General features: G+C 44.3%; 1 protein-coding gene across 1 annotated transcript in view; it reads left to right on the top strand.

The window, feature by feature from the left end:
- NINJ2 (ninjurin 2) overlaps positions 1-26466 on the top strand; it is a 49357-nt gene extending 22891 nt beyond the window's left edge. The window contains exons 2-4 of the mRNA XM_076341052.1: positions 22744-22975; positions 24349-24534; positions 25407-26466. Coding sequence (XP_076197167.1) covers positions 22744-22975; positions 24349-24512 — 396 coding nt within the window. The 3' untranslated portion in view covers positions 24513-24534; positions 25407-26466. The remainder of the gene's footprint in view (positions 1-22743; positions 22976-24348; positions 24535-25406) is intronic.
- The last annotated feature ends 1232 nt before the right edge of the window (positions 26467-27698 follow it).

The following is a 27698-nucleotide window of genomic DNA, read 5'->3' as shown; positions in this document are numbered from 1 at the left end:
AAAGATACAGATATACGGGAGAGATTTTAGAATGTGTGTGCTATTCTCTGGCAGGAAGCTAGGCAAAAAGCAGAGAAGTCACTTCAGGGAAAATACAGCTGCCTTAAAAAAAAAAAAAAACAAACCACAAAACACAAACAATCCAGTACTAAGAGAAATGTACTTTATCATCATCACGTGGCAAGGTCCTTATGAGCACCCTTGGTTTTGGAATCTCTTAAACTTACACTTTCTGGCATCAATATCCTGATCCCACAGAGCTGTTTGAACAAAGATGTTACACAGATTACTTGATTAAACTAAAGAATTGACTAAGTCTAACTTTACCCCTAGTGTAATAGATTGATAGAATAACTGCTATGTCAGCACCAAAGCTGACTCAAGTTTACCAGTGTACAGCAATGCATTTCAAAAGTTTAGGAAAAGTAACAGATACTCATGAGTCCCTGGGGATCACTGAATTATTCAGTGTCACCTTCTGTGTAAGGCTGATGCTGTATCACTTTGCTGCTTCTGTACTGAATCCAGTAACTGGTATTTGACTAGAGCATATAAGGTGTCACATCTTGATTTGAAGGTTTCAAGAGATGGAGAATACACCCCCCTCTCTTGGCAAGTTATCTCGCCGTCTTAATTTCTAATTTAAACTTACCTTGATTCAGCTTCCAGTTATAGGGTTTTTTATATGCTTTTCCCAGCAATAATAGAAAGTTGGTTTAGTACCAGCTAGACTCCGTGCTACTTATTGAGTCTGAATCAAGTCTTCTTTTAAGCAGGACAGTTGGATCTCTTTCAGTTTCCCATTGGAAGGCATTTTTTAGTATTTTCATAGTTTGTATAGCTCTTTTCCTGTGCACTCTCCAGATTTTATGGGTTTCTCAGCTGTGAGGGAGTTTCTCATGTTATTCTGATATCAAACTAATGAATCTTATGAACACAGCCCTGCTCCTGTCATCACTGTGGAACTGCCATGTCCCACAGCAAGCTCATGTTCAGCTCTATTTCCATTAGGACCCTTAAATCCATTTCCGAATCCCTGCCTTCCAGTTGTATGGTTCTTAATGCTCATAAGCTGTACTTCACTCGTATTGTACCTAGCGATTAATAAAAAGACTAGATATGAAAATTATTACAGTTACCTTTATCTATTATTTCATGCCAAATCAATGCAAACTGGCCTGACAAAACTACCTGGCATATGACCAAGTTGATTAGAATCAAGTTACCCATATTGGATCAACTGAGGCGGGTTTCACTTTGTGACACACAAAGTTAAATGATCTCCTCTTGCCTTCCCTACCTCCACAAATAAAAATGAATAGATTTTTGTTAAGAAATATTAGTCTTACATGCTCCCTCAGCCATATTTGTAGCCTCATGGCCCGCATGCCTTCCATCACAGGCTACCTCTCACATACTCTACTCTACAGGCTTGCAAGTGTCTTCTATAACACTTATTTTAAGCCAGCTTCAGGCTCAATAAATGACACAGATAAAAACACTGAACTGTATCAGCAACAGTCAACATGTTGATCCCAGTTTGGATGGTTCCAGCTCTAGCACTCAACATCTGTGACAAATCCAGCTACAGCACCAACTAATTCCAGCCACCAGAGCACATCACTGGGGCTGATAAAGGGCAATACATCTGGAAGGGTATCATATAACACAATGGATATTTTCAAATAATATTTTCTGAAATAAAAAATAATGCCAAAAAATCCAAACCTCGCTTTATACTGGGCACAATATGGTATATTCCCTTTCCTCCTCTACTAGTTGAATCCCATATTAAGCTTTCTCAATATTTGCCCTCTACTATCAAACAAGCTGGGCCAGGATTATCCAGGTCATCTTGCTTTGCCTTTCTTTGAGTTAACTCTCCTCTAGACTCAAAAGTTTCCTTATTGCTCAAAGACTTATTACAAGTTAGCAAGCGAAGGCTACGCATCTCACACAACTCTCTTGCTTATCTGGTGCTACCTAGGCATGCTGGGTTTTACTTTTTAATTCTTTATGGTTGCTGTTTATCATCTTTCTTAGTTACTTGGGAGGGTTGGAAGGTACTTCTACATTCCCATGATGCATGATTACATCATCCTGCTTCTTTCTTAACACAAAAGAGAACTGTTGAGTATTTCTGCCTTTCCTGAATCATTAAGACTTTCACCATCTTCTGCTAGCAAGCGAGCTATACTATTGTTAGGAATTATTTTATTGCTGTTATCCTTTAAAATGCCTTACTGTCCTTAGGCCTGTGAGGTAGAGGTTTCTTTTGCTCCCTCTCAAGTCTTTCCCCTCTTCATACTTTCACAGTCTCTAATTTACATAATGGCTGCCTCCTTCCTCTCCCTTCTCCTCTTCCCCATTTATTTGATATATTTTTAATAGCTGCCTTTACTTCCTCACTTAATAAAGATGTGCCCTTAACCAAAGATGTCCTTATTCATAATTACGAAATTGTGGGTTTTAATCATCTAGTAAGCTTTCCTAGAATAATTTCCAGTTTTCATTCACATTTTCCTGTCTAAATCTCACTACTTCTGTCCAAGTTTCTCTTCCTAACCACTTTCATTCATCGTTTTCCTCGTTGCTTTGGGAAATAAGCCATTTGGGAGCACCAAATACATGACTAAACAGAGATACAGTAAACAGAATAGAAAGTAAATCTTGTGTCTTTGCTTGGGCAGGTTAGAAGCATGATGGAAAACTCTTGGTTTAACATCCTAACAAGAAAAAGGGAGATTATTTTCAATGTCGCTTCAGAATATGCTGGGACTAGGGTTCAGTTCCTGTTCTAATTTAGTCCAATTACTTAGTCATTAGCAGGAATTACTAGGCTTGCCCTGGCAGTCTCTTTTCTAGGAATTAACCAGCTCTACTCAGCTTGAAAATTATTGAAAATTCTGTTAGGCACTATTACCAAAGAAATGAGAGGCTACTGGGAAAATTAGATTAAAGAGACGAGAAGTTCAAAGAAGCACTAAAATACTGCGTACTTACTTTCTTACTCCTATTAAACCCTTCAGAAGCTTGTGCTTTATTAACGGTAATGATGATTAGATGTGCTGCTAGTGAGCTGTGTTGGACTGGGGACTCCTGGGGGAAAACACTAAGGCATAGCATTAGCTTGCCAGATTTTTTGGAGTACCTTGGTGAAGGATGCAAAATGTGTAAGGTACCCAAAAAACTAAGAATGGATGAATGAAGTTGTCTAGTTGATGCTTTTCCTTCCTATTAAATACTGCTGTTTGAAAACTATAGGGAAGCAAAGAGCAAGCGTTCCTGATGATACAGAAGTTTACTAGAACTAAAAGGGCTAATGATGATGAGATTAGTCTTGATTACAATTGAGTGTTGATTTAGCAAAGATGTGGTATGAATATAAAGCTAATTCTTGGTAGACTTTTTTTTTGTTTGAGGGTAAGTATGATAACACACAACAAAAGGAGCATCTAACCATGTATAAACACAACTCCTAAATAGCTTTCCTGTTTTTTTCTTAAATCAGATCTACTGCAATAGCTAGAGGGAAGGGGGAAAAAAAACAAAGAGAAAATTTTTGGGAAAATAGTCTTCCTAATAAACATTATGCAAACTTTGCTACAACATTATAGCTACTTACCTGATTTTAGTACTGCTATTTGTGAGGAAAATAAAATAGTTATAGCAGAAAACAGGTAAAAGTGGCTGGCAGCAGGGAAAAATTAAATATATAGCAGGGGGAAATCAGGGCTTTGGGGTATGCAGAAGTCAGGGGTCTGTCAGAAGGAAAATGACAGTTGTTAACTGTAAGAAAAGACTGATTCATCTCAGGCATGTCTGCAGTTATACTATTACTTCAGGCAATATAACTGATGCAAGGGCCGAGTTTTGTGTTTTACGTATAGTATTACAGGGGAAGTAATTCCAGTAAAGGAATAAAAAAAGTGGATTTTATTCCACCAAATCAGCCTTCTCATATTAGCTCATTAAGTTTAAAATCTTGGATAAGAAGAGGTTCAGAAATTCCTGACTTTACTGGCTTCCTTAGCTGGCAAAAATTAACATAAAGGATTAGTCTCAACTTTCCAGACTAAAATAAAACCCATAGTGTCCTGTCTCCACTGGAGTTCAATTTAGTTATCTTGAAAACATGATGATGAAATAGTACTGCAACTATTTCTCAGTTATGGTGAGAAATATGAAAAAAAAATTGTTTAACTGGGGCAGAGAATAGAGCTAGCTACTAAATATTTTACTACAGATAAAGACCTGGAACATATGTAATTTGGTGCAGCAGATTTGGTTTTCTGTGCTATTGGCAATTCTTTTTTAAAATTAGGTCTTTTTTTTTTTTTAAGAAACATTAGTAAGTACCATATGTGGAGATTATACACTGCAGCTTGAAAGCAGTGTGCTTTCTAATGGTAGTATTTCACATCCTACATACATTGTTTTTCAACATACAACAGAAGATTTGTCAAATTGGAGTGGCCATATTTAGTCTTATGTTTACATTTCTCCATAGTTGAATGCGAAATTAGAACCATCATGTTGTCATCATTCTCTAAGACGCTGTTGCTTGGCCTTTTTTTTTTTTTCTTTCAGTGTTGCTTTACGCATTCCTTCAAATCATCAGAAAATTTACTTTGAACATAAGTATTTGATTTTTATTTTGCTGGGAAAGGCTCTCTTCTACTTCAGAAACATAGCTCTTTTATACCAAAAAAACAAGAACAGGTACTGTAGATGACTATAACACACTTGTTCTCTACCTAGACTAATATAGGTTTGTCCTTACTTAACCTTTGACATCCATCTTTAAAACACACCTTTGAAACCTCTAAGAAAAAAAATAAATCTCTATGATGGCGGTCAAACATTGCAATAGGTTGCTCAGAGAGGTTTTGGACACTCCTTCCATTTAACACTTTAGTGATACGACCCTGAGCAACCTCATGTATCTTCACGGTTGGCCTAGCTTTGAGCAGAGAGTTGGACCAGATGACCGCCAAAGGTCCTTCCCAACTTAAGTTATTCTCTCTTACATATGAAAATAAGTAAATACATGTTAAAGTATTCTCTATTCCCCTCTCAAGAATCAAAAAAAGATACATTTTTAATGGTCTCCTGTTTAACATACGCATCCTTGATACAAATGTTTTGTCAGCACCACTTGCTTCTCCAATAGTGTCAGTGAAAGATGATGATCGGCTTTAGTACCAGGAGCAACAGCATATCACATCTTGATTTGAGTCCCATTGGAAAATGTGAAGCAGTGCACTCTCGTGCTAGGATCCAGCACTCTGGATCCACTGGTGGTGGTGTCTGGAGTGACTGTGAAGCTTGGCAAGGTCACGACTAACAGCAGAAGTGCAATGAGAGCTCATGTGGAAGGCATTGCTGATGGGTGCTGATGCTGAAAGTGTCAAATATGCATGCTGTTGCTTTGAGTGGAGGATTGTTCTTCCATAAGGCTGGCCACAGAGGCATCTTCCCATTGACAGAAATGCTGTTCTTCAGTACGTGAAATAATTATGAGATGAATATGAATTGAAAGTGTATTTCCTCTTGACCTACTTCCCAGGCAGGGAAGCACAGCTTGATGCCCTCCTGTTTGGAAAGGTAAAGTTATCTCTCCACATTCCCTAGGCTCCGCATAAGCCACTATTGTCTGGTACCAACCACATGGCTAATTATCATACCTACTATGCAGTCTTTTTTAATGATTTCCTTCCATCTCTTGTGAACACCCAGGATGACTAACCAAACTGGTTTCTTTGGAGAGAAGTGTACCTGTTTACCGCGTCAATACACCTCTTTTTTGTTTGTACTGTGAAGGTAAACATTCAGAATGATAGTGTAAGCTAGCTTTGGGAAAGTGGCTGATCATTCTGAGGTGCTCCAGGACTGTGTGCATCCGAATCCTGCCTCATTAAGCGAATAGACCTTTCTTTACTCACAAGGTTGCAAGATGCATCTTTTTACTTCACCACAAAATCAATTACATGTTCCATTGTTGCCAGTGGAGTCTGGCTGGGGCCCCAACCCTTCATGTATGAGTCCCACTGCAGCTCAGGGCTTAGAAGAGGACAGTAATGCCACTTCTGTGACAATCTTCTTGCACAAAGAATGTAAGCTCCAGAACTAGTGCTTTTGATACGTGGATCTTCCAGTCCCTTCAGAGAGGTCTGTGGCTCTCATTCTGGTGTCTATAAGAAAGTACAGAGGATGCCCCAGCACAGCTCTTGCTGGCATTTCGTAGCCACCAACTGTGCTGACACTGAGAACTGCTGAGAAGCTTTGTTCGGTTTGGTCTTGGAAGTCCTTGGACTGACAGGTGATGATTATTGCGGCCATTTCCTCCTCCTGTGGAGTCACTCCACTGTTCTTCCATCAAAAGTAACTGTTTTAAAAGGGAGAAGCTGCTGGGATTTTATGACCTGGATAAGCTTCCCACAAAAAAAAAAAAGGATGTATAAAAAATAAGTCTATTTGCTGATACCTAGAAAATCATGAGCTGAGTGTAACTGTCATAACTGACGTTTTGTTGTAGCAGGGTATTACTGTGTCCAGGCTGTGAGAGCAAGCACCAAAAGTATAAAGGAGAAAAGAAGGCTCAGCAATACAGCAGACAGCAGGCTGTGGAGATTCCTAAATTAGCACTGAGCCAAGTCAGTAAGTCTGTGCAGCCCCACATGCAGCTGTACCAAGTTGGACTGGAAGCAGTAGAGAGCAGGGTGTTGCTAAATGATTGCTCGGTTAATCCATAACCTGAATAAACCACCCACAGATAAGTGAGAGATGATGGTGTGTAAATTGCCGGAACAAAAATCTTGATTCCAACTTCACAGGCAGTGAAGCAAGTCAGAAGTCTGTAGGTCACAGCGAAGAAGGTTTATGCTAGGGAAGAACCTGATCACAGGTTGTGGTTTTTCCCCCATGTATATGACACCAAAGATAATACCTTTTGCTGCAAACTTCACCCAGGATGAATTGTGAATCAGCGTACATGAATCACCTCCCCAAACCCTTGAGTGCGTCAGTGATAAGAGAACACAAATTCAAAAGTGCAGGTGCCGTATCAGCAGCTGGAGTGGAACTGACAGCACAGCTAGAGACAGTGACCATTCCTGAATTTCTTCCCAGCCACGGTTTGCATTTTTCATCTCACTTTCCACATTAAGATATGACACACCTGAGTGATGCAACCTCTATGACAGATCTGGATGTCCATCTGAGTTCTCTTGGCTTGTCAGCGATGATAATTTCATTCAGCTTGAGCATCCGTAGTTGCTGCTATAATCTTAGACATCAGTAACTAAACTTCCCATAACTACCAGGTGTGTCCAGTGACCAAGTTACAGTTCTAGATTTGTCTAATCTAATGGGATTTTTGGTTTTTTGTTTTGGGTTTTTCAATGTACTGATGTAACACTCTTGCCCCAGATGGCAGCTCTGTTGTCAGCAAGGATACTTAACAGGGAAACTCCTTGATGAAATTAATTCACAAGAAACTGTTTCAAAGGCATTGTTTTGCTTGTCAAAGCTAGCACAGCTTCAGTTGAATTGGGCTCCAATTTTCTTTATTTCTGCAGCCTAATTAAATGCATCTTTCTTAATTAATTGATTACACTGGAGAAGATTGCCTCAAATGCACATAAACCCAGTCTGACCTGCAGAATTGCTGAGTATGTGCCAAATCCACCAAAGCCAATAGGAGCTATTAATCAGTGCCTTTGGACAGAAACCCACACCCCAGCACTACCCACTGAATGCCTGCTCCTTTTCCCCCAGGGAGATCAGTGGAAGCTTTCTTCCCCACAGCTTGCAGTAGAAACACAGCTGGCCATCGAGTCAGGTACACATCAAACAGGTCCCTAGCTGAAGCTGGTTGCAGCCAAAAGGCCATTCCACAGCTATTTGCTTAGATGTTGCTTTGGCTTCCCTGATGCAAAGCACTTCCTGTGACACTTTAGATATAGCAGCATAATGAAGCTCAGAGTTTATTTCCATCCACCTCCGTTCAAGTGACTAGAAAGACCTCAGCAGACTGTATAATTTTCAGAGAGCAGTATTTTGCTGTACTGTTGCCTGCAACAGCTGCCTAAGCAAAGTATCGTGGGTGAGATGTTCCCACTGGTTATACTAGAAGTTCCAGCCCTGTTAGGCTCATTAAAAGGAACAGCACTTAAGCTTAATGGTTAGGAGAGACCACTATTAATTTTGAAGCAGAGGATTTATGAATCAGTTATTGCTTCCATGAGTCTGAGACAGAATGCTGGACTGGATGGGTAATAACAACAAGGTCTGATGTGCCCTACCGCTGTGATCGGAGACAAACCCATAGAGGACACCTTGGCTCCACTAGCTAGGCAGGAATCAGCAATCTGATCTTCCTCCACACACACGCCTGCTGTTTGCAGAGCCCTCTCACAAACACGACTTCAGCCACACGAGCTTCCTTAGTAGCCCATAAATGCTTACTGACTCATTTCTATTCAATCATCTAGAAAGCCCTCAACACTTTTGGAAGCAAACCCCATTCTCTGGAATGCTTAGTCTATTTTTGAGATATTGTTCCCTAAGCTTTGTCATCTATGTCTTGGGGTAGAAAGTAATGGTGTATATTCCTTCTCCTGCCAGATTTGAGACAGGTAGACCTTCATCATTTAAGGCTATATGGGAACACTCCCTTCAGAGCCCGATTGCTCTAAATCATTGTTTTAAAAACTGAAACAGGAGAATGAAGTCTATGCTTGCTTGCATTCTGTGTACTATCAGTAAGTGGGGTTGCACAGGATTTAGGTCAAGGACAGGTTTATTTCTAAAATGCTGTCTAATCTGACCTTTAGTATCACTTTTACATAAAACTGAACAGCCACAGCAATAGCTGTATGAGAAACTGAGCCCAAAACATAATACTTCTCCAAGCCCTACTGCAGCGTCCTTCCTGTGGTGCAGGGAAGAGAAATTTAAGACTTCAGGAGGCTACTATTGACATTCAGAGTACGTAGTCTGTTAAAGCAGGAGAGACAGTTTTAGCTGAAGAGAAATTTTATTGGAAGAATGTGTGTCAGGTGGTTGGTATTCAATATTCAAAAGAATACAACCTAGGGCTACAGCAACCATTAAAAAAAATATATCAAATTTAATAACAGCCAGTTTTACATGCATGACCAACTTCTGAAGTAGCTCTTTTTTACAGAGGTCCCCTCCTGAGCTTTGTTGTAAACATTACTCGCTACAATCTTCCAGTCACAACTTAGTCCAGGGTCTTGTGTACTATTTTAACACAACATAAAAGCACAAAATGAACTCTAAAATAGATGATTAATAGAGGGGAAAAAGGAGGGAGAGAGAGCTCTACAGCTGCTGCATATTTCTTTTACTGTGTGGATTCCTACAGCATTGTATCTTAAATAAGTTATATCAGGCATCTTTGAAGCCCAAACAATTATGCTTTCTGAACTCTTTGCCCTTAGACTTCAATCGCTACTTTGCAGCTGGTCAGAGAAATTTCCAAATTATACACCGCACTTTTGCAGTACTTCCTAACCTAGGAACTCTATCTAGGTAGCATATAACCGCTACCTAAATTCATAATCCACTGGAAAAAGTGGCAAGCATATTAGCAGAGGCATAGAATAACCGCTTGCACTGCAAAAATTCTTGCTACCATCTTAACAGTGGAGCAACCCCTTGCATTTACGACTGAGCACCACCTGCTGGTTATCTCATCTAATTTGGCTCTTTCTCCTGCCACCCTCCTCCCAGTAAATCCTGAGAGCAGGTCCTAGATTTTAGGAAGACATACTGATGTAGCTGTTGCAGCTGGGTGCTGTAACACGGGACCCAAGATTTCAAAGCTGAGCTTCTGAACTCCAAGACACAAAGGTGGAGGCAGCTGTGAGGCCACAGCTGGAGCGGCCACCAGAGGGAGACAAAACTCTGCAGCCCCCAACATGGGGGGCAGTGGGGCAATAGCCCTCCCCACTGCATCCACTCCCCACTCAGTCTCGGAGGCCAACAAAAAGCAAGCAACTCACAAATAAAAAGCAAAAGCAGCAGAGGTCCCTTTGTTTTCTGTTGAATTCCTGTGTGCCTCATTCTCCTCATTTTAATTTACTTCTCCTGAAACATACGATTTTGCCTTAATCTCTCCAGCATCCCCTAGTTGAAATGCGAGTTGCTGGTTTTCTCACATTAGTTCCTCTGTTGTGCCAGTGACCTGGTGATCTCAATTTAACATTAACTACTTAATCCAGTTTGCCGAGAGGAACAGGCATGTTATGTGCTATTATGAAAAAATTCTGATCCCAGCCCTTCAATTATCCCACTTTGATCTTATAAAGTATCTTAATGGAGATGCTTTCAGAGCCACACTGTTGGAGTATAATTTAGTTTAACATTGTTAACTTAGGCTGAGATGGCCAAAGGTAAGTGTTTTAATTGTTTAACTTTCATTGAACTCAGTGGAAGTTGGACAGGGAAATCCCAGTACCATTTTTCAGAAATGGGAGCTATTACTGGCCACCAGCTGTTTCATTTCTGATCTCTGCCCAACAGTAATTCACAATTTATGTGTAATATTACTGGTATACCAATGGCCACTTTTATAGCACACTATATCACTGCCCTGAATTTAGTATAGCTAGCTGTTAGAGCACCATTGAGCTGCACTGAAGGATAGAAAGAAAAGGAAAAACAACCTCATCCTATGAATCCTTCTGTCAACATAGCAAGCTATAAACCCAAACAACAGGATGACCCCACCCTTGACATTCCTCCAGGAAGACAAGGGAAAGCCAAACTTAATATTTCTAATTACCAAGGAAAACCTTCCAATCTATAACCACCTTAAAACTGCTCCCTGAGCTTTACCGTACATCCTAAGGCAGGGCCTTGGCCCAGCTTTCAATTAAATTATTAATAGGAACAATAGAGTCAAGGTTTCCCAACTCAGATACCTCAAGTTGTTAAACCCACATAAAGCAACATGACACTAGATATGCTGAGTTCAGGTTTTCCTCCTGTAGCCAGGGTTTTGCAAGGCTGTTGTGTTGGATCTTTCCCTTGTTCCCAACGCAGGAAGGGCTCCCTTGGTGACCCAGTCAGCTGTGTCCCTGGGCCCCAGTGCTCTCTAGTGACAACACATTGCCTGGGAATGCCGGTTCCCCTACAAGAGCTGAGCCTCTGCAGGGTCTTAATTACAGAGCTTGGACCCTCTGCGTGACATTGTTTGAGATCTCATTGGGTCTGTGTGGCTTGGAAAAATTTGCGGGGGGGGTGGGGGGGGGGGTGGGGGGGGGCGGGGGAAGAATTGCTCCTTGCAATCTTTTTGCTGCCCTCAACCCCTTCACTCTCTCCCAGTGTCGGGGTCAGCCTGCTGAAGCAGCTGCCACCAGGGACTTCCATGGGACATGAGAATATCCCACAGAGCCCGGTGCTGCTGCCTTTCCGCAAGGGGACTCACCATGTGTGGGCTGGTATGCGAGCTTGGGTCGGGGAGCTGGGTCTTGCACAGGGCTAGTTTCTTCCAGAATAAAGTTCCACAAACACTAATCACAGCAGATGGCATAACTGCTTAGCTTGGTTGCTTCCAATTTACTGTATAGAGACTGTAAGTTGCATACTCCAGTAAAAAGGACATGGCTGGGACACACTTTCCCACTTGGGGATGGTGTGGGAGGACAGCTGCCCATTTGCCCTGTGCCAGCTGTTGTTCCCTTGGCCATCAGAAGGCTCTAGAAGAGGGGGAAGAGCACCCAGAGCACACACCACAGGACTATGCAGGGGAAAGAGCAAGTAACTCAGCAAGCAGCAGGGAGAAGGCTCTCCCGGGGACTTTTAGGAGACCAGCAGGTTTATACACAACAGGTAGTCTGTGGAAGTTGCTGGGAGGGAAACAAAGACTGAAGGAACAGACTCACCATGCAAAGACACTTTGTTTTAAGAGTTAATGTGTCTCACCCAACAATTTCTTTAATTAAAGAATTACCCTTTTTTCAGCTTAATAGACTGTTCTCATAACCCCAGTTTTACAGTCTAGAGGCTTTTTTTGCCTTTTGATGTGAGGTGATTTACCTCAAGGTTCTGGCTGCTTCGGGTTTCTGTCACATATGGCCAAATAACAGGTTCTGGCACAAAACTCACCCTGACCCCATCTGGATTTTCCTGTTGGTTCAGATTCATGTAACTTCAGCTAACAGCAGCAAGACTGCAGAGAAACTTGAGCATTTCCTTTGCAATATCGTCCCCAAAACAATGTCTGCATCCCCCCAAACAAAAGACGCTAGATGTGCCAATGAAAGAGGAAAATTGGCGAGGAAGAGCCAAAGGATGGGATTATTTGGTTCCAACAGCGAGCAAGGACTCAGCAAGCTGCAGTCTGAAGGGAGGGAGGCGATGCTGTCAGAAAACTAGATCAAGTTCTGAGTTACTTCTGTTGCAGGCTGCCTGTGTGCTCCTAAGCAAGTTTATTTGTGCCTGTCGTAACAGGACACCCACGTGTGATGAGGTGTCTGGGTGCCACTTGAATCAGAAAATAATAGCATCCCCTCCTTGTGGGACATACCTCAATTGCAGAAGCAGGGGGTATCTCCTTCCTGACTTCAACTGCAGTGACAATTTTTTCCAGAAGATGAGTGGAGCAAAGAGCCATTGTATTCAGCACCTTACCTGCTCACAAGCTTCAGAGCAGCAAAAGATTAACCTTAGCTGCTTAAAAGGGAATACCTCTAGGCTTCTCTAAAGCACTTCACTGGGTGTTTTCCATTGCTTTAAAACTCTGAACTTGTAACTGTTTCCCAGCAGAGTGGCAGACCATTTCAGAGATATCACTTATATGTTCAAGAGGTGTCTTACATATATGAGCTCACTTTTCTTAGCTGCCTTTTGAGGATGCCTAAGAAGCAGACAACTCCAATGGTCCATAGGATACAGGTGAAAATTAGCTGCCTTCCCTGGTGGGAATTTGTTTCAAGTACCTTCTTGATTCAGTCTTGCTTCATACTGACCCTTTTTGAAGCAATGCATGCCGAAACAATTGCTTAATGTTTTGCCACTCAAAGGAGAAATGAAATTAAAGCCAATGAATCCATACTCAATTAAGGAGCGTGAATATACACCTTGAAGAGCTGATGTAGCAAGTGTAGGGGAAAGAAATATCCCATATTGGGTACTTTAGAAATCAGCTATGTTCATATCTTGTTGTGAAAAAATAGTACTTCTAATTGCTGGTAGCCATCTGTAACTGCTGTCAGGTAGGTGAAGCTTTGTAGTGAAAGCAAGAAACTCAAAGGCAGGACACTGGTCTCATTCTGTACTCTGCCATCCTTCACTGATCTGTGATCATGCATTTTGGCTCCTCAGCTGGTTCATTTATTACAACATGGGTAATAGTTACATGTGTAAATGCTCTGCACAAGCTAACAATCCATCCTATTAAAATCCAGTTAAACTTTGAGGAACCTTCTACCTTTTTATCTCTAGGAGAGTTAGGATAAGAGGCTCTGACTGAGACCAGAGCTCCATTGTGCTAGTTACTGTACGCACACAAAAAAGGAGGCATTTTCTTGTGCTGGAAAGCTCTTAACATATAAGAACTGAAATAGTTTTATCCCCATTTTTACCAAGAATCCAAGACAGAAATTATGCAACAGCTTAGATCCAAGCTCAGACCTCTCCAACTCCTAGAAGTGCCTTTACCCACACAGTCCCATTCTTGTCCATTTTAGACACAGCAGCAGTGAAACCCTCTAAAGTGTAGCTAAATGACTTGCCATAATCAGTCCAAGAACAGGAGCAATAGCCTCAGTCAGACAATAACCAAACCACAAGCAGAAATGCTAATGTATTCACCCCACACAAAGCAATACTAAACCCACAGCAAACAAGCACGACAGTTCTTCAGCCAGGCTCGGAGAGACGCCATGGATGTGCTCAGCGGTACTCAGAGGTGCTCCCACACACGCTGCTGAGAACACAGCCGTGCTCCTTTCAAGCATGGCACCTTGCATCCTCTCCAGGTTACCCATCGCCCCAGCCCTGGTGAGGCAGTAGCAGCCTTCCTTGGCACAGCAGGCTCCCAAGCAAGAGGCAGCCCCACAAGCCAGAGCTTAATGGAAGGGCGATAACACTAATTGAATCTGAACAGCCATAGCCACGCATCACTTTGCATTTTCTCATGTTAAAATGCAACAGCCATTTGTTAGAGCACTCCTAATGTGTTTAAAATCTTTCTAGCGACAGCTGATGTTGTTTCTAAGCGTGACATTCCCAAGCAGCCTAGCACAGACCTGAGACGCCACTCTGCAGACTTCCTTACCCTGAAGTCCGTTGCTGACTACAAGTATCTGCCCCTGTAACCCCAGTTACTACCTCACTAGTTTCTGTATTCAATACCTAGTTTGGCCAGCCATGATAAGAAAACATATAAACAATTGGGATTAAGGGGGTTACGAAAGTCTAGATCAGCAACAGCACTTTTTTTTTTTTTTCCACCTCTCCTGATGGCATGAGGCCAGATGCTCAGCTGCAAACTGACACAACTCAGAGTGTGCCAGTTCTGAATAAAATCAGCAGATTCAGCCTTTTTAGATCCAGAGATTGGTTCAATTTCCTGGCAGAGAAGGAAGCTAAGCCTGGCAGGTTTTGAAGAAAGAGAATACTATGTACCCAGGTGAGATGCTGGTGAGCACTGCAACAGGAGACAGACACTGACCCGCAGGACAAAGACATTGTGAGTGTTGGTACACATGAAACTGGGAAAAAATGCTTTGTGGATGAAAGACCTTATAAATAATAGAGGGACCAAACCCCCTGAGTTCCACTGTTTATGGATGTGATTTCATCAGCTCTGCCTCTGTTGAAACCCTCAGTTGTGTTCTCCCCTCTTTCCACCCAGACTCTCACAGCTTCCTTTCCGTGGAGAGCCCCGAGCACTCAGAGGGTGACCAGAGGCACATACGTGTCAAAATCTGCAAATGAACCTGAACTCCAGTGCCTTAGAGTGAGGTTTATCTGGGAAACACTGCAAGATGTAAAGCCCCCTGAGAATAAGAAAATCACATACCTAATTTCATCAGCTTCAGTGGCTTACCTGTGTGATGAATTCAGTCCACAGGCACGTATAGCACTTCTACGGCAGATCTTAGCCATCTCTCTCCCTAGATATCACCTATGTGAGCATTCTCATTATTTTACAGATGGGGAAACTAAGATCCAGGAAGAGCAAGTAGGACGCCCTAAGCCACACAGCAAATGACAAATTAACCTTAGGCTTCCTCACGTGAAAAGCAACATCAGACCAGGGCTGGGGTGGTTCTGTATACAGAGTTGCAGGTCACTGGGTGAACAGAGCACACGGGACTGTTGCTATATGCTTGTCCCATTCTAAGATTTTTTTTTTTTTTTACCCTACACATCTGCTACAAACCGCAGTCAGAGGGGAGTAGAACCCTTGGTCTGATCCAGTATGGCTGTTACTATGTTCCCTCAGTTTTAGAAGTCAACCTGACCCCTCAGCATTGGATGCAAACACCCTTAGACTTGGAAGAAGTTCAAATTTAGGACCTTGCTTTAGGAATGTTTTGTATTAAAATGATTTATATGAACACATTTGCTCTTTGGATCTGGCAGCAGCCTGTGATCAGGCCCAGCTTTTCTTAATATTTTGGGCCATAAGCCATCCAGCTTGGGGATTTATTCTTCTTAACGTGTTTAGCTTTGTAAGCACAATGCAGTAGTTACTGTTGTGCCTCCCGGCTGCTCTTCCATTTTTTATAAACTCATTTTCTCTGCTAACCTACTTTTAATTTTTTCTTGTAAAGATGTTTTTAGTCTTCCCTTGCTTTTTCCCCCCCCCCCTCCCCCAAAACACTGGGATAAAACTGCTCTGTGTGCTAAACACTAGTGACTTGAATAGGCTCCAGCTTCTATATCCTGGCTTTGGAAATAATTGTTCCCACTAATCCTTTTGAGTGCACTCCCCATTCCATACATTCAAAGAGCCGTCCCCCCCACCACACATACACACCCAATCACTTCTGTTCAACAATCAGAGATCATGCATCAGCACATTGTAATTGCTGGTGCCAAGCAGTTCTTGAGCCCCCAAACCCACTAACTGCTTCTGAGCTATGGATGGAGGCTCCTCCACCAGTGTCACCGCCCTTCCCGCCTCGTCCTCATCCCAGCTACCTGGAAAAGAAAAATTATCTTCTATTCCAGCTCAGCCCTGCAGCCTGCCAGTCGATTCCTGGATCCCTTCAATTCAGTATCATAAATACACTTAACGAGGGAGTTTAATATAGATTTGGTAAGACAGCTATTTGAGCGATACATAATTTATGTTGCCCTGTAGCATAGGAAGCCGAGTGGCGTCAGAGAGTGAACGGATTCAAGAAACTCGCCATACAGCAGCGCAGAGTGCCAAAGGGGGAAAAGAGGGGGGAGAAAGAGGAGACAGTAACCCAAGGAAGGGGATGCATGAAGGAGGAGGAGCTCGATAGCAGGAAAAAGTGTGAAAGACCGACAAGGTGAAAGGCGCAGGGTGATAAAAGAACAGAGAAGGAGAGAATAGAGGAAGAGGATGAAAGGAGAAAGGAGGAGCTGAACAGAAGATGCAGACGGGGGCAGAGAGTGTCTGCAGGATGAATAAGAGATGAGAAGAAGCATGGAAAGGGAGAAATGGAGAGCAGAGCATGCATGCTTGATGCGACAAGCAGGTCTCTGCAGGCTGCAAGTGTCACAGCCAGCTGGGAAGCAGAACAGACTGCCGTGTCAGCTAGAGGGCAAGGGCATGGAGAGGTGCCCCAGCTCTCGTGGGGCTCTGCTACCTCATGACTCATGCCCGCTCCTCTCCTCTGCTCTGCTCCCCCTGCCAGCCACAGCCAGGGACTGCCCAGCTTCCCTACCCACTTCCAACCCTTCAGCTCTACGTGGTGTTAGGTTTGGCTGTTAGCCTCCTGCTCTTGCATGGCCTTACTTCAGGAAGTTGTAGTGAGAATATGAGGCCAGCCTTTCAGCTGGGTAAATCTGAGAGGCTCTGCTGGCAGTCTCGCCCAACTGCACTTTCATCCCTTTAGCGGTAGCAGTGTCCTACTTCGGCACCCCTTAGCTCAAGGATGAAGGTCCTAAGTGCTGTACCATGGTGACATCTCTGCCCAAGAGTGCTCACCAAGTTTGCTTGTGGGTGTGAGATGAGATAAGGTGTGAGGTGGATAAAGCAAATGGAGAGTGGGAGTTTGGTGAGACTAGAGAATATGAACAGTGCTTAGCAAGCACACAGGATCTGTGCCTGCCATTTGCCTAGGCTTTCACTTCTGAAGAGGCAGTGGGTCTCAGCTCCTGGAAGTTACTTTTTGGTTGGAGAGCTCTCACCCAAACAGTTGGTGTCAGTGAGCCCTCTGTTACACTGAGCAGTGACCTGTCACAGAAATGGAGGAACACCTCAGAGAAAGATCTCCAGCAGAACCAGTCCCATACATGGGGAGAGCCTGAGATACCAGGAAAGCATCCCTGATTTATTTTCTGGGATTTATCCAATATGAATTGAAGGCAACACAGTCATTTGGCTCTGAACAGGACCCCTAGCGAGGAGAACAGATGGCTATATTAAAAGGAAAAAAACCTAAGCACAACTGCACTAGCTGACAGCCTCCACAGAGGCCGAAGAGGGGGACTGGCCCTGAACACTCAGTTTTTCTTTTGCCTGCAGCATCCATGATGAGGTTTACTATTACTTTGATTTGTGGAACGCAGCCAAGTTGCTTGCTGTTGTGCCAAACTGGAGAAAAACAGCTTTTACCTCACAGAGTTCGCAGTATAGTTGGTACTGACCAAAGCGTTCCCTGTGTGCCTCTTCTCTTGCACACGTGTGGCTGTGCACAAACCTGCTTCCTCGCCTGCAGGCTGACACGTACAGCCCTGCGAGGGCAGTCCGACCCGCTGGGTGGGCAGACATCTGGTAATCGCCGCTGTTCCTGGTGCTGCCACTGACGCTGTCTGTGCCTAGGCATGGCATCTAGGCCAAAAATACTAGAATTGGCTCCCTTCATCCCAAGTGAAGTGGTCAGGAGCTGCAGGGAGCGAGCTTCTCTGGAAAAGTAGAGTAGCTAAAAACTGTGCACTTAAAAGTAGAAGTATTGAGAGCGGGGCCTTTAACCTCTCCACTTTCTGCCCGTAGAAAGGGAACTGTGCTCCTGTCCTACCTTGCAAGATGATGACTCTCTGTGTGCTTTAACCTTCATCAACTGATGTTTACAAAGTACTTCTAAAGCTGCCAGCTGGCAAATACTGTGGAAAAATACCCTGGATTCTCCCTGGTGCCTGATGCTGCGTGTGTGCGTGCCTGCGTGTGCTCGCCTGTGTGCAGCTGGCTGTTTATCGGCCGGGATCCCCGTGGCAGGCGTCTCTGCACCTACCCCTCCGAGTGCATGGCCTGCATTCATGTCTCTGTTTTCTTTCGCATGCTCCAGCATTTCCCTTGGAACTAACAGCCAATAATACAGTTTCTCCTCAGACATCCCCCTCTGCCAGAGCGCTCCCATGAAGAGGATTATCATTCTCATACTTGTGAGCCTCATGCTGTCCTACTGTCTCTTTCAGGCTGTTCTCCCCTGGGGATAGGGTCACAAAACCCACAAAGCACACAGATTTGCAATTCGATCTGCTCTGTAATTTTTTTTTTCCTGCCCTGAAAAATATGACAAGAGAAACAGTAGGTTTTGTAGAAATTGTCCAAGTAGCTTTAAGAAAGCTCTGTGCTCCCTTCACCCCAAATCTGCAAGCTTTGGAAAGAAATATTTAGATGAACCCCCCTCCAAAAGTTCCCAGAAGAAAGTAGCTATTTCTTGTAAAAATGAATGCATAATGAAAAGCAAAGAATTTCCCTTGAAAATTAATTTCAGTGGAAATTTTTCAGGTAGCTTCAGTGAGCTGTGGAGCTCAGCACGCCCTCTGGTGCCAGAGCCAGGTTTCACAGGCCCTGGGACCTGCCAGCTCCCTACAGCAAAACCAGAGATCAAGTTTAAAAAGAAAAAAAAAAATCCCACGCTTGTGGTGATATTCATCCTTCTTTCTATAAGAATTCCTACGAAAATTTAAAAATAACAATAGAAGTGAGAGTTAAATATTTGTGTTGCATGTGCTTTCAGTAAGAATAAAGCCTCTGACTTATAAAACATAGATGGGCGCCTCACTCAGCCCCTGTAGTGATCTGTATCGCTGCGCCACGTTTACACAAAAGGAAGCAGAAAGGGGATTTGCCTGAGGTCAGACTGAAGCCAGCAGAGTCTTTGCAGGGAAAGAGTCTGTCTCATATGGAAAGCCAAAACATCCGGAAATGGGACATAGGAGCCAAGCTCCAGCACCAGTTGTGTGACTGGGCTGTACTTTTTCCAAGTCCTAATTTCCCCTACCCTTAAAAAGCGGGCAACAATGATACATCCCCATCTTGGGAAAGTGCTGCATACTGGTAGGTGCTATTTTCTAGCAGACATGCTGGCTCTGCACCAACGCTTGCAAGATGAACTTGGTGTCTGACTGCCACATCCATATTTGCAATTTCCTCTTTGACGCAATACGGAGAAGAAAAGGCAGCGATCACCACTCTCAGAAGGGGAACACTTTCAAAGTGACTAGAAAGACACCAGCTCTAGCCTGATGACATAAATCACTTCGATAAGCCTTCAGGTATTTCCTGTGACTTGACAGGGCTCCGTTTGCCAAAAGGGAATCATTTAATCCCCCCAGTGATCCCATGTAACCCCCCACAGCTGTCTGGGCAATCCTGCTGCAGGGAAACCTCAGTTGCTTGTGAATCAGCTCCTGAGCCGCAGCAGTTTATAGGACTGAAAGAACTGAACTTTAAGACAAAGCAAAAGCAGAAATGGTCCCATTTTGAAAAGCTGTGCATGCATCGTGGCAGCTCAAAAAGACAGTCACAGCCATGCATTCATACCCCACAGATGCAGTGGTTAGCTGGTGACAGCTACGGCACCAGGCATCCCAAGCAAAACCACCCTCCTGCATTAATTGAAATGCCAGGTCTCTGAAGACTCCTGGTTTGTTTAAGCCTCTCGTTATTTGAGACTCCAGGCTTGCATTTGTAGCTGCTGGACTAGGCAGAATACTTTGTAAGGGCCAAATCCATAGAGGAGCTGGAGACATCATAAGGACTCTGGCAAACTGGTTGATTGTTTAGCTGCCTAAGTGAAAGCCTGGTGCGCAGCTTTCATCATCCACTAACCTTTTGGCCACCTTTGTGGATCTACTAAGCCTGGGCTGACAGAACTTTGAAACAGGACTCACAGTTTTTCATTGCTCAGTGCAAGGGTTTCCCAGATCCAGTGACTCCGCATCGGAGGGCGGTGGCTGTCCCTGACTGTGGTATCATGTCCCAGACAGGGGAACACGCCATTGCACTCATCCACACGAGAAAAGCCCATGTGAAAGCTGTCTATTTTCATTGCCTGATCATCTGGGACACAGAGCTCAGTACATTGCAAGTCTGCCCCATTTCACACTCCAGGTAAAGGAGCGTGGGGGCAGGTCAAAAGGAGGATATGTTTTCATTCAACAAGAGCTCCTGACTTGCTTTATTTGTCTCCACATAAGCAACTGGGAACAGATGTCTCAGCCTCCTTGTACCAGTCACTCATTTAACAAAAGCTCTGTCTTATTTGTACAGCATCCTTGTTCTCACACCCTTAACTCAGCATTACGCAAAGATAAACTATCAATGCCCAGCCTTGTGATGCTGCAGGGAGGAGGGCTGACTCTTCAGGAACAAAGAAGAAAACACACGAAAGGGGTCAAATCTCAAGTTTTGCACCACTTGGTATGGGTACCACTGTGTTGCAACAGGACCATGAGCTTTTAAGCCAGCTGAGAGGGGGCAGTAGCTAAATCTGGGTTTTTAAGACGTGTTCCCAGGATCAGACCTTTTGCTGGCCTCATTTCCCTGGGATGCGAGATACCTCTATTCTGCCCCAGACACCAGACAGTAATGCTTAAGAAGTCCTGAACCCCTACACACTGCCTTAGAGTCCTTACTGGCTCTCTAGACTTCTACTTTTATCTCCTTCCAGTATCTTTTAACTTCTACCTTCCACAGCAAGAAATACAGGCTTTGCAAAGGAGCCTCTTAACCACAGTAACTTTACTGTTAGAAACCACAAGAATTACATGCTTTAAGCTATCAAAAAAAAAAAAAAAAATCCCCAAAAGCACTTTCCTACCCCAAGCCAGCCCCTTCTTAGGGATCACAGTTCACCAATAGTTCAAACTGGACATAGTCCTTCCTGCCTGCTTTTTACTACACATCTTTCTCACGTGAGGGTGATCACTGGCACAGGCCACAACCCCCTTCCAAAATTCAGCCCCTATTTCAGTATCAGACACACAACCACATATAGCGCTCTCCCAGAGTCACTGGCTTTGCTCACACTCCCACCCTAGCCAGAGAAAGCCACTCTTGCCCAAGGGTGCACAGAGAGACCAGAGACAGCAGCATGAATCACTAGCCATAACCCTTCCCTAGCGTCAGGCCCAGAGCACGGAGGAAAGATTACATTTTGTACTTTATCTGGTACAAAAGGACCAAAGTAGGACTCTACCATTTGATGTAGGCGCAGTCCTACCTCCAGTATGCACCCAGAGAAATCTCTTCCACCACTCTGAGCAAAAGAGGTCACCTCAGGCCCACACCTGGCCCTTATCTCCAGATTTAAAGGGTTATCCATCAGACAGCGCTGACGGCAAGATTGCCAGTCTTCACTACAGCTGACAGGAGGCTGATTACCCAGAACTGAAGACTGTCTGCTACGTGGAAGTGTTGGTTTTGTTTCTTTCTAGCAAAGAAGATCATAGCTTGCTGCAGATATATCCAAATCTTTTGTAATTGTTGCCTTTGCTGGTGGTTTATTACCAGCTGATGACACTCTGGGTGAACTATCGTCCCCTTTTCTATCTTTTTTTTTTTTCATCATCTGGGCCAAGACAGGTAACGGGGGAACTCACTTAACAAGAAAGATAGAGAAAAGCTGGATGGCTAAAAGCAGCCAAACGACCCACAGCTTGTAATTAGGTTAAGGGCAACCAGGTGGTTTATCCCTTGTAAATACCCGTTTCTTTCCACTGACAAAAAAATGTGCCTGAATGATTAGTTGAAGCTAGGTGTGATGGATCCCACCCCTTGTCTTGATGCATTTCAGTGCCTGACGTTTTGAAGAAATAGTGCCCCTGGTTTCAGAAACAAAAATGTGGATTGTCCCATCTACTCTAGCATCTTGTCTAAGACAGTAGCCAGCAAAAATTGTTCCGAGGAGATATACAGCCCAGCCACTGGGAGTCCTTTGAACACCCGACCCAAAGAGAAGATCTCTCTCTAATCCCCTGTAAGTTTGAGGCTTGTCTGTGCCCTGAAGGAAGAGAATTTAATATTCCTTGCAAAATCCCTGGCTCTGGGTAATCTACATTATTGTAACTCTGGACAAGCTTGTTTTCCACAAGAATACCCAGTATTTTTCTAACCTTGCTGAGCTCTTGATCACCACAAGTATCTTGTGCCTATTAATATCTCGAGGTGACTGTGAGGGGAAACTGGGCGCTCTCAACATGTTTAAAACATGCAACTTTGACTCTTTCCCAGGCTTTCTAGTTAAACCCCATGGGGAGGCAGCAGTCTGTTCGACATGGATGGGTCTGTTGGCTTAGCAATTGTACCAGTTCATGTGGTTTCTCCTGTCTCCCCAGGGTGTGAATCCTCAGCTCCGGATTAACGGGCCAATGAACATCAACCACTATGCAACAAAGAAGAGCGTGGCAGAGAGCATGCTGGACGTGGCGCTGTTCATGGCGAACGTCACACAGCTCAAAGCGGTGCTGGAGCAGGGGCCTTCCTTCCAGTACTACGCCACCCTCATCGTGCTCATCAGCATCTCCCTCTTCTTCCAGGTGATGATTGGGATTCTCCTCATCATCACCGGTAAGGCGGACGCCAAGGCACGTGCACCCTCGCAGGGTGCTGCTGTGGTAGGGCACCCCATGGCTTGGCTGGCATGGGGGTGGGAGGGAGAAGCTTCTTCCCCTGAACCGTTTCCCCTGGCTCCAAACAGGGCTGCAGGAGGGTTGAAGGCAGCTTGATGCAGGTGGTGGGGAGGTCTGTGTTACTGCTTTTCAAAGTGGGGAGTGGGTTGTTTTTTTCTCTTGCACAACAGCTCTGAGCACTACTCTTCCTTCACTTCCCCACTGCTGAATCCCTGCTGTAGGGAGAGGAGCTGGGTTTCAGGCCTCTTGCTGCCCACCCTGTAACGTGCCCCTTCAACGCAGCTCCTGCAGATACCACATTTTAGCTGTGTCTATCACCTCACTCAAGCTGTGGCCTAACAGAACAATTAACCTCACATTTAACCAATCCCACAGTTCTCCTAGTGCCATACAGACAGTATGTTAACACCAGCATTTCAGACAGGCTTGCCCAGTGCTCCACCTGATACAGCAGTTGCTATATTTCAGCCTCCAACACATGCCCGGTATTAAAAGTCTGCAGAAAGCTGTCTTTTCCTGTATATCCTAAGTGGTTTTTTATGTGGGACATGGGATCACAGGCTACAGAAAATCCTGTGATGTGTTCCTCCCCCTGCCCCACATGGCACAGCCTTTCCCGGTGGCAGCCATGGTGGCTGGAGCCAGCTCTGAGGAGAAGGGGGACAGGGGAGCACAACTGCGGGCAGGGAGCCACAAGGTTGCTGTTTGCATGGCTTATTGGCCAGACAGCCCCAATAACCGGGGCGTTCCCGTGTCTGAACTGATCAATGCCCATCAGCTAGGGCTGATCCCATTCATGTACCCAGAAACCTCTTGGTCTGGGGGAGAGGAGGGGGTTGATAGCTGTGTCAGCACATACATGAGATCTGGGTGTCTAGGAGGAACTGGCCTCCCAACCAAGGAGGAACTGGCCTCCCAACCCAAGTACAACGTTGCTGACCTTGTCCCCCATGTCACCCAGCCTTCCTTTGCCATGTCTCATGGCCATGCAGTGGGGGGGTCACATGGCACATGCCTGGCTAGCATGCAGCAGTAATTTGGCTATTTAGGCTTGGCCCGTTGGAGGGCCATGGCACCTCCATGGCAAAACAAAGATATGACATAAAAAAAAAGATGTTTTTCTTCTGCTCCATCTTCCTATGTCATCCTAGGGCTGTGGCCCCTGTGAAGTTCCTGGGACTATTCCCCCAGCTTTGTGGCCACAGTGCCCAGGGGCACCATGGACATTTGCCAGGCAGGGAAGGCTTGCAGGGGCTAGGGGACTTGGAGTCAAGCTACAAACCTCCCTTCTTTTTGCATTGTATCGCACAGCTCGTTTGAACCTGAACGATGTTGCAAAGCAACCCCGCCTGAATATACTCAACAATGCTGCCACAGCTCTCATCTTCATCACAGTCATCCTCAACATCTTCATCACAGCCTTTGGGGTGCAGAAGACTGGCCTCTACCCTACCAGGAATTTTCGACCTTATTAAGTCATGGGGCAAATAGATTCAGGTAAGAAAGGGGTGAGTTCCCATCACTGCCAGCCCCTGGAAGGGCTCTCAGTCTCAGAAAACATCATTGCAAGGTGGAGAAGGAGAAGGCAAAGCTGCACAAATTAACAAAGCCTTTCCAGAGGCATGTTGTTGTCATCTGGGGCCACTGAACAAATTCCCTCAGAGGAGGAGGAGGGTTTCTCCTTGCTTGGTCTTTAAAGCAAGAAGACCAAACATCCCAACTGCTGGGATTTATCAGCAGCAAGCAGTGGACCTCACACTAGAAATGGATAGCAGTTGTGGATGGGAGCTAAATTTGGGAAAGAAAACTAGGTGTGTTCTGGTAGGTATCCAAAGATGGCAGCGTTAATCTGAGCAGAAGAAAAGGAAGGTGCTGGCGAGGCAGGGGTGAAAGAGCTCTTCACAACAGCCAGTGTGGTTTGGCAGGGGCTGTTTTAAGAATCTGACTCTCATTTTCAAGAGAGAGTCTTGTGAGTAAGAGTCCAACCAAATGCTTGGGTTCCCATGACAGGTCAATGAGGGAATGACATGTTCTCAGGTCAAAAGTGCTTTAGGTCAAGAAGCGAAGTTCACATCTCTTGCTTACATGACCTGCAACATGTAAACATAGTTTAAATGTAATATACTTGGGCAACAGCCAGCAAGAAAGCTTGATACGACGCATGATATGATGAGGGAAGGCCAAAAGCCTCTATAAAAACACTGCTGGCTTGGGATCCAGAAGGGTGCGAGCGCTGAAGAGCAGCACCTCACACCTATAGGGGTGGCCGTGGCGCCGAGTGACCCGGTACGCCATGACTGCTCCTCTCTGCCTGTGCAGTGCGGAGGAGCCTGCTGCGACCTTACTGGTGTTCCTGGTCTTCCCTGCAGGATCTGAGCAGCGCGGCCGGTGGGGAAAGCTCTACTCCTCTGTGTTTTCACCGACCTCAGCAGAAGCCCTTTGACGAATCCAGAGAATTGGGTTTAACTTTCAAAACTGTGTGCGCGTGTCATGGTATACCGGCCCCTTACCGTAATGCTTTTGCAGTTCTGAAGGCGTGAAAACATTGCCTTTCAACGCTAGAGCAAACTTTGCTAGAGAAAGCTGCAGGAACAGCAGCAGGTACACAATTTCAAAGCACAGTTCTGAACATCTCATCTCTTATTTTAGTTGCCTGCTTCACATATTCAGTATTGGCTCATTTTGTAGAGAAGACAGAACGATTTACTTTGTAGGCTAAGTAAACAAGAAAAGTCCAGCTTTTTTGTCTCAAGCATAAGTTGCTGTACTTAAAGCAATGCTATCTAATAGTTTACCTCCCAAATGTTGGAATGGATTTCTCAAACTTCAAAAAAAAGTTCTCATGGGAGGATAGAAAAGTGTGTGTGCGTCAACATAGCTAAAACCAGTTCAAATGTTTAAAAATAAAATTAAATGTGACGCAGTTAAGAAAACAATCAGATATTTCCAGCACTGGAAAATTAACAATGACAGAAAATAGATATTATGGTCTGATGTCATTGCCAGGGACCTATCAGGAATGATGTCAGAATAGCCTGACAACATTAGTAGAAAATGAAGAAACATTATACATAAGAAGACACTCTAGGCTTATTGCCACAATGAGAAATGACAGGTGCACAGTGTATCCCTTTATTAAAAAAATCACCATTATCATTTAAGGTCTTATCACTAACATAAATGTTTTTAAATATATCATTTTTATATTTACAATGCTGGGAATTCTCTTGTACTGGAACAATTTGTTTCCTTATACAAAGTCTTTGAATTAATGATTTTTCAGATTTTTTTTGAAAGAGTAAAAATTTTCAATCCTAAATTTTGTAACTCTGTAGTCATGTTAGAAAATTGATATTTTAATAGCCTGGTGTAAGCCTGTTTAAATAATGACATGCTTTTCTGATTATTAAATGATTTTTTCATTGTACAGCAGAATCAGAGTTCAATATGGATTTTTCATTTTGCATACTCGTGCCACCACTGAGAAAGAAATGTCACAAAAATGTCCACATATTGGTCTTCAGGAGCTACCAGGAGTGTCTGACACTTAAAAAAAAACAGATACGGGCAGATTTCATTTGTAGTCTACATTTGACTTTACAGAACTACATTTCTGTTTAAGTCACAGGTGGTGATTTTTTCTGGAGAGGGTGTGAATGATCTTGCCCACAAAGGCTGCTACGGGCCAGCACCAGCTAGTACCTGCAAATGACAGTGGCTTTTTTGCAGCTGAAGGAAAGTTGCAAAGAAAGAGCAGGGTGGAAAATGCCAGTTATTTATTTACCAGAATTTAAATCAGCAAAGCTGAGCACCGTCTGGAATCTGTTTGGTGAAGCGGCTAAAGTCTCGTCCTTCACTTTGTCTGGGGGATGGCAGGTCTGGAGCCACACTGAGTTTGCTGCTTATCTCGGTCCTCTGTCTCTGCTGAGACCGACAGCAAACAGGGGTGAACGTTTCTGGGAAGCCTCTGTTATCCTGCTCTCCTCTAGAAAAAGGCTTCACTGTAGAGGCAGCAAAACTAGTTCTAGCCAATGCAAAACCACCAGCTAAGAGCTTTCAGCCACCGCTGGCTGGCTGGGTTCATGAAAAGGTAAAAAATTATGCATCCCATGTGCAGATCCCAAATCCTGTGACTCACTGCTTCACAGAGCAGGAGGCAAAGCAATTACCATTGATGACTGAATGTAAAGAGAGAAAAAAAAGAAAAGGTTCATCTGGGAAAGAAGCAGTGAGGGGAATTTCATTACCAGATCCTAACTTCAACATCACCATCTCAGAAAGCTGCCACGTCAGGTACGGCAGTGCACGAGGCCTGCCTGAGCAGATAGGGCTTCCCGTCACCCAGCCCAGGCGAGCAGAAGACTGGCAGCGTGCTGGAATGCTTTTCCGCCGTCACCTTTAATACTCATTTCTCATTATAATGGAATCAGACTCATTAGCAACCTTGGCTGCCTTTTTCCCTCTCTGTGTCTGACTCCCATTCCTGCCAAGCTTTTTATACTCAAAGGAGACACAGCTGAAGCGAAAAGGGGCCAAATTTGAATCTAAACAAGCAGTTGCCGTGAAAAGAGCTGACCTCCCATTTGTGTAGGCTGTGCCAAGTACCGAGCTCAGGTCTAGGCTCTCACCTGCGGTCTTCTCCAGGAATTGCCCCCTGCCTG

The sequence above is a fragment of the Aptenodytes patagonicus genome, chromosome 1 (genome assembly GCF_965638725.1).
Source record: "Aptenodytes patagonicus chromosome 1, bAptPat1.pri.cur, whole genome shotgun sequence".
Lineage (NCBI taxonomy): Eukaryota > Metazoa > Chordata > Aves > Sphenisciformes > Spheniscidae > Aptenodytes > Aptenodytes patagonicus.
The sequence above is the reverse complement of the archived record's forward strand: the minus strand, read 5'-3'. Positions and strand labels throughout refer to the sequence as shown.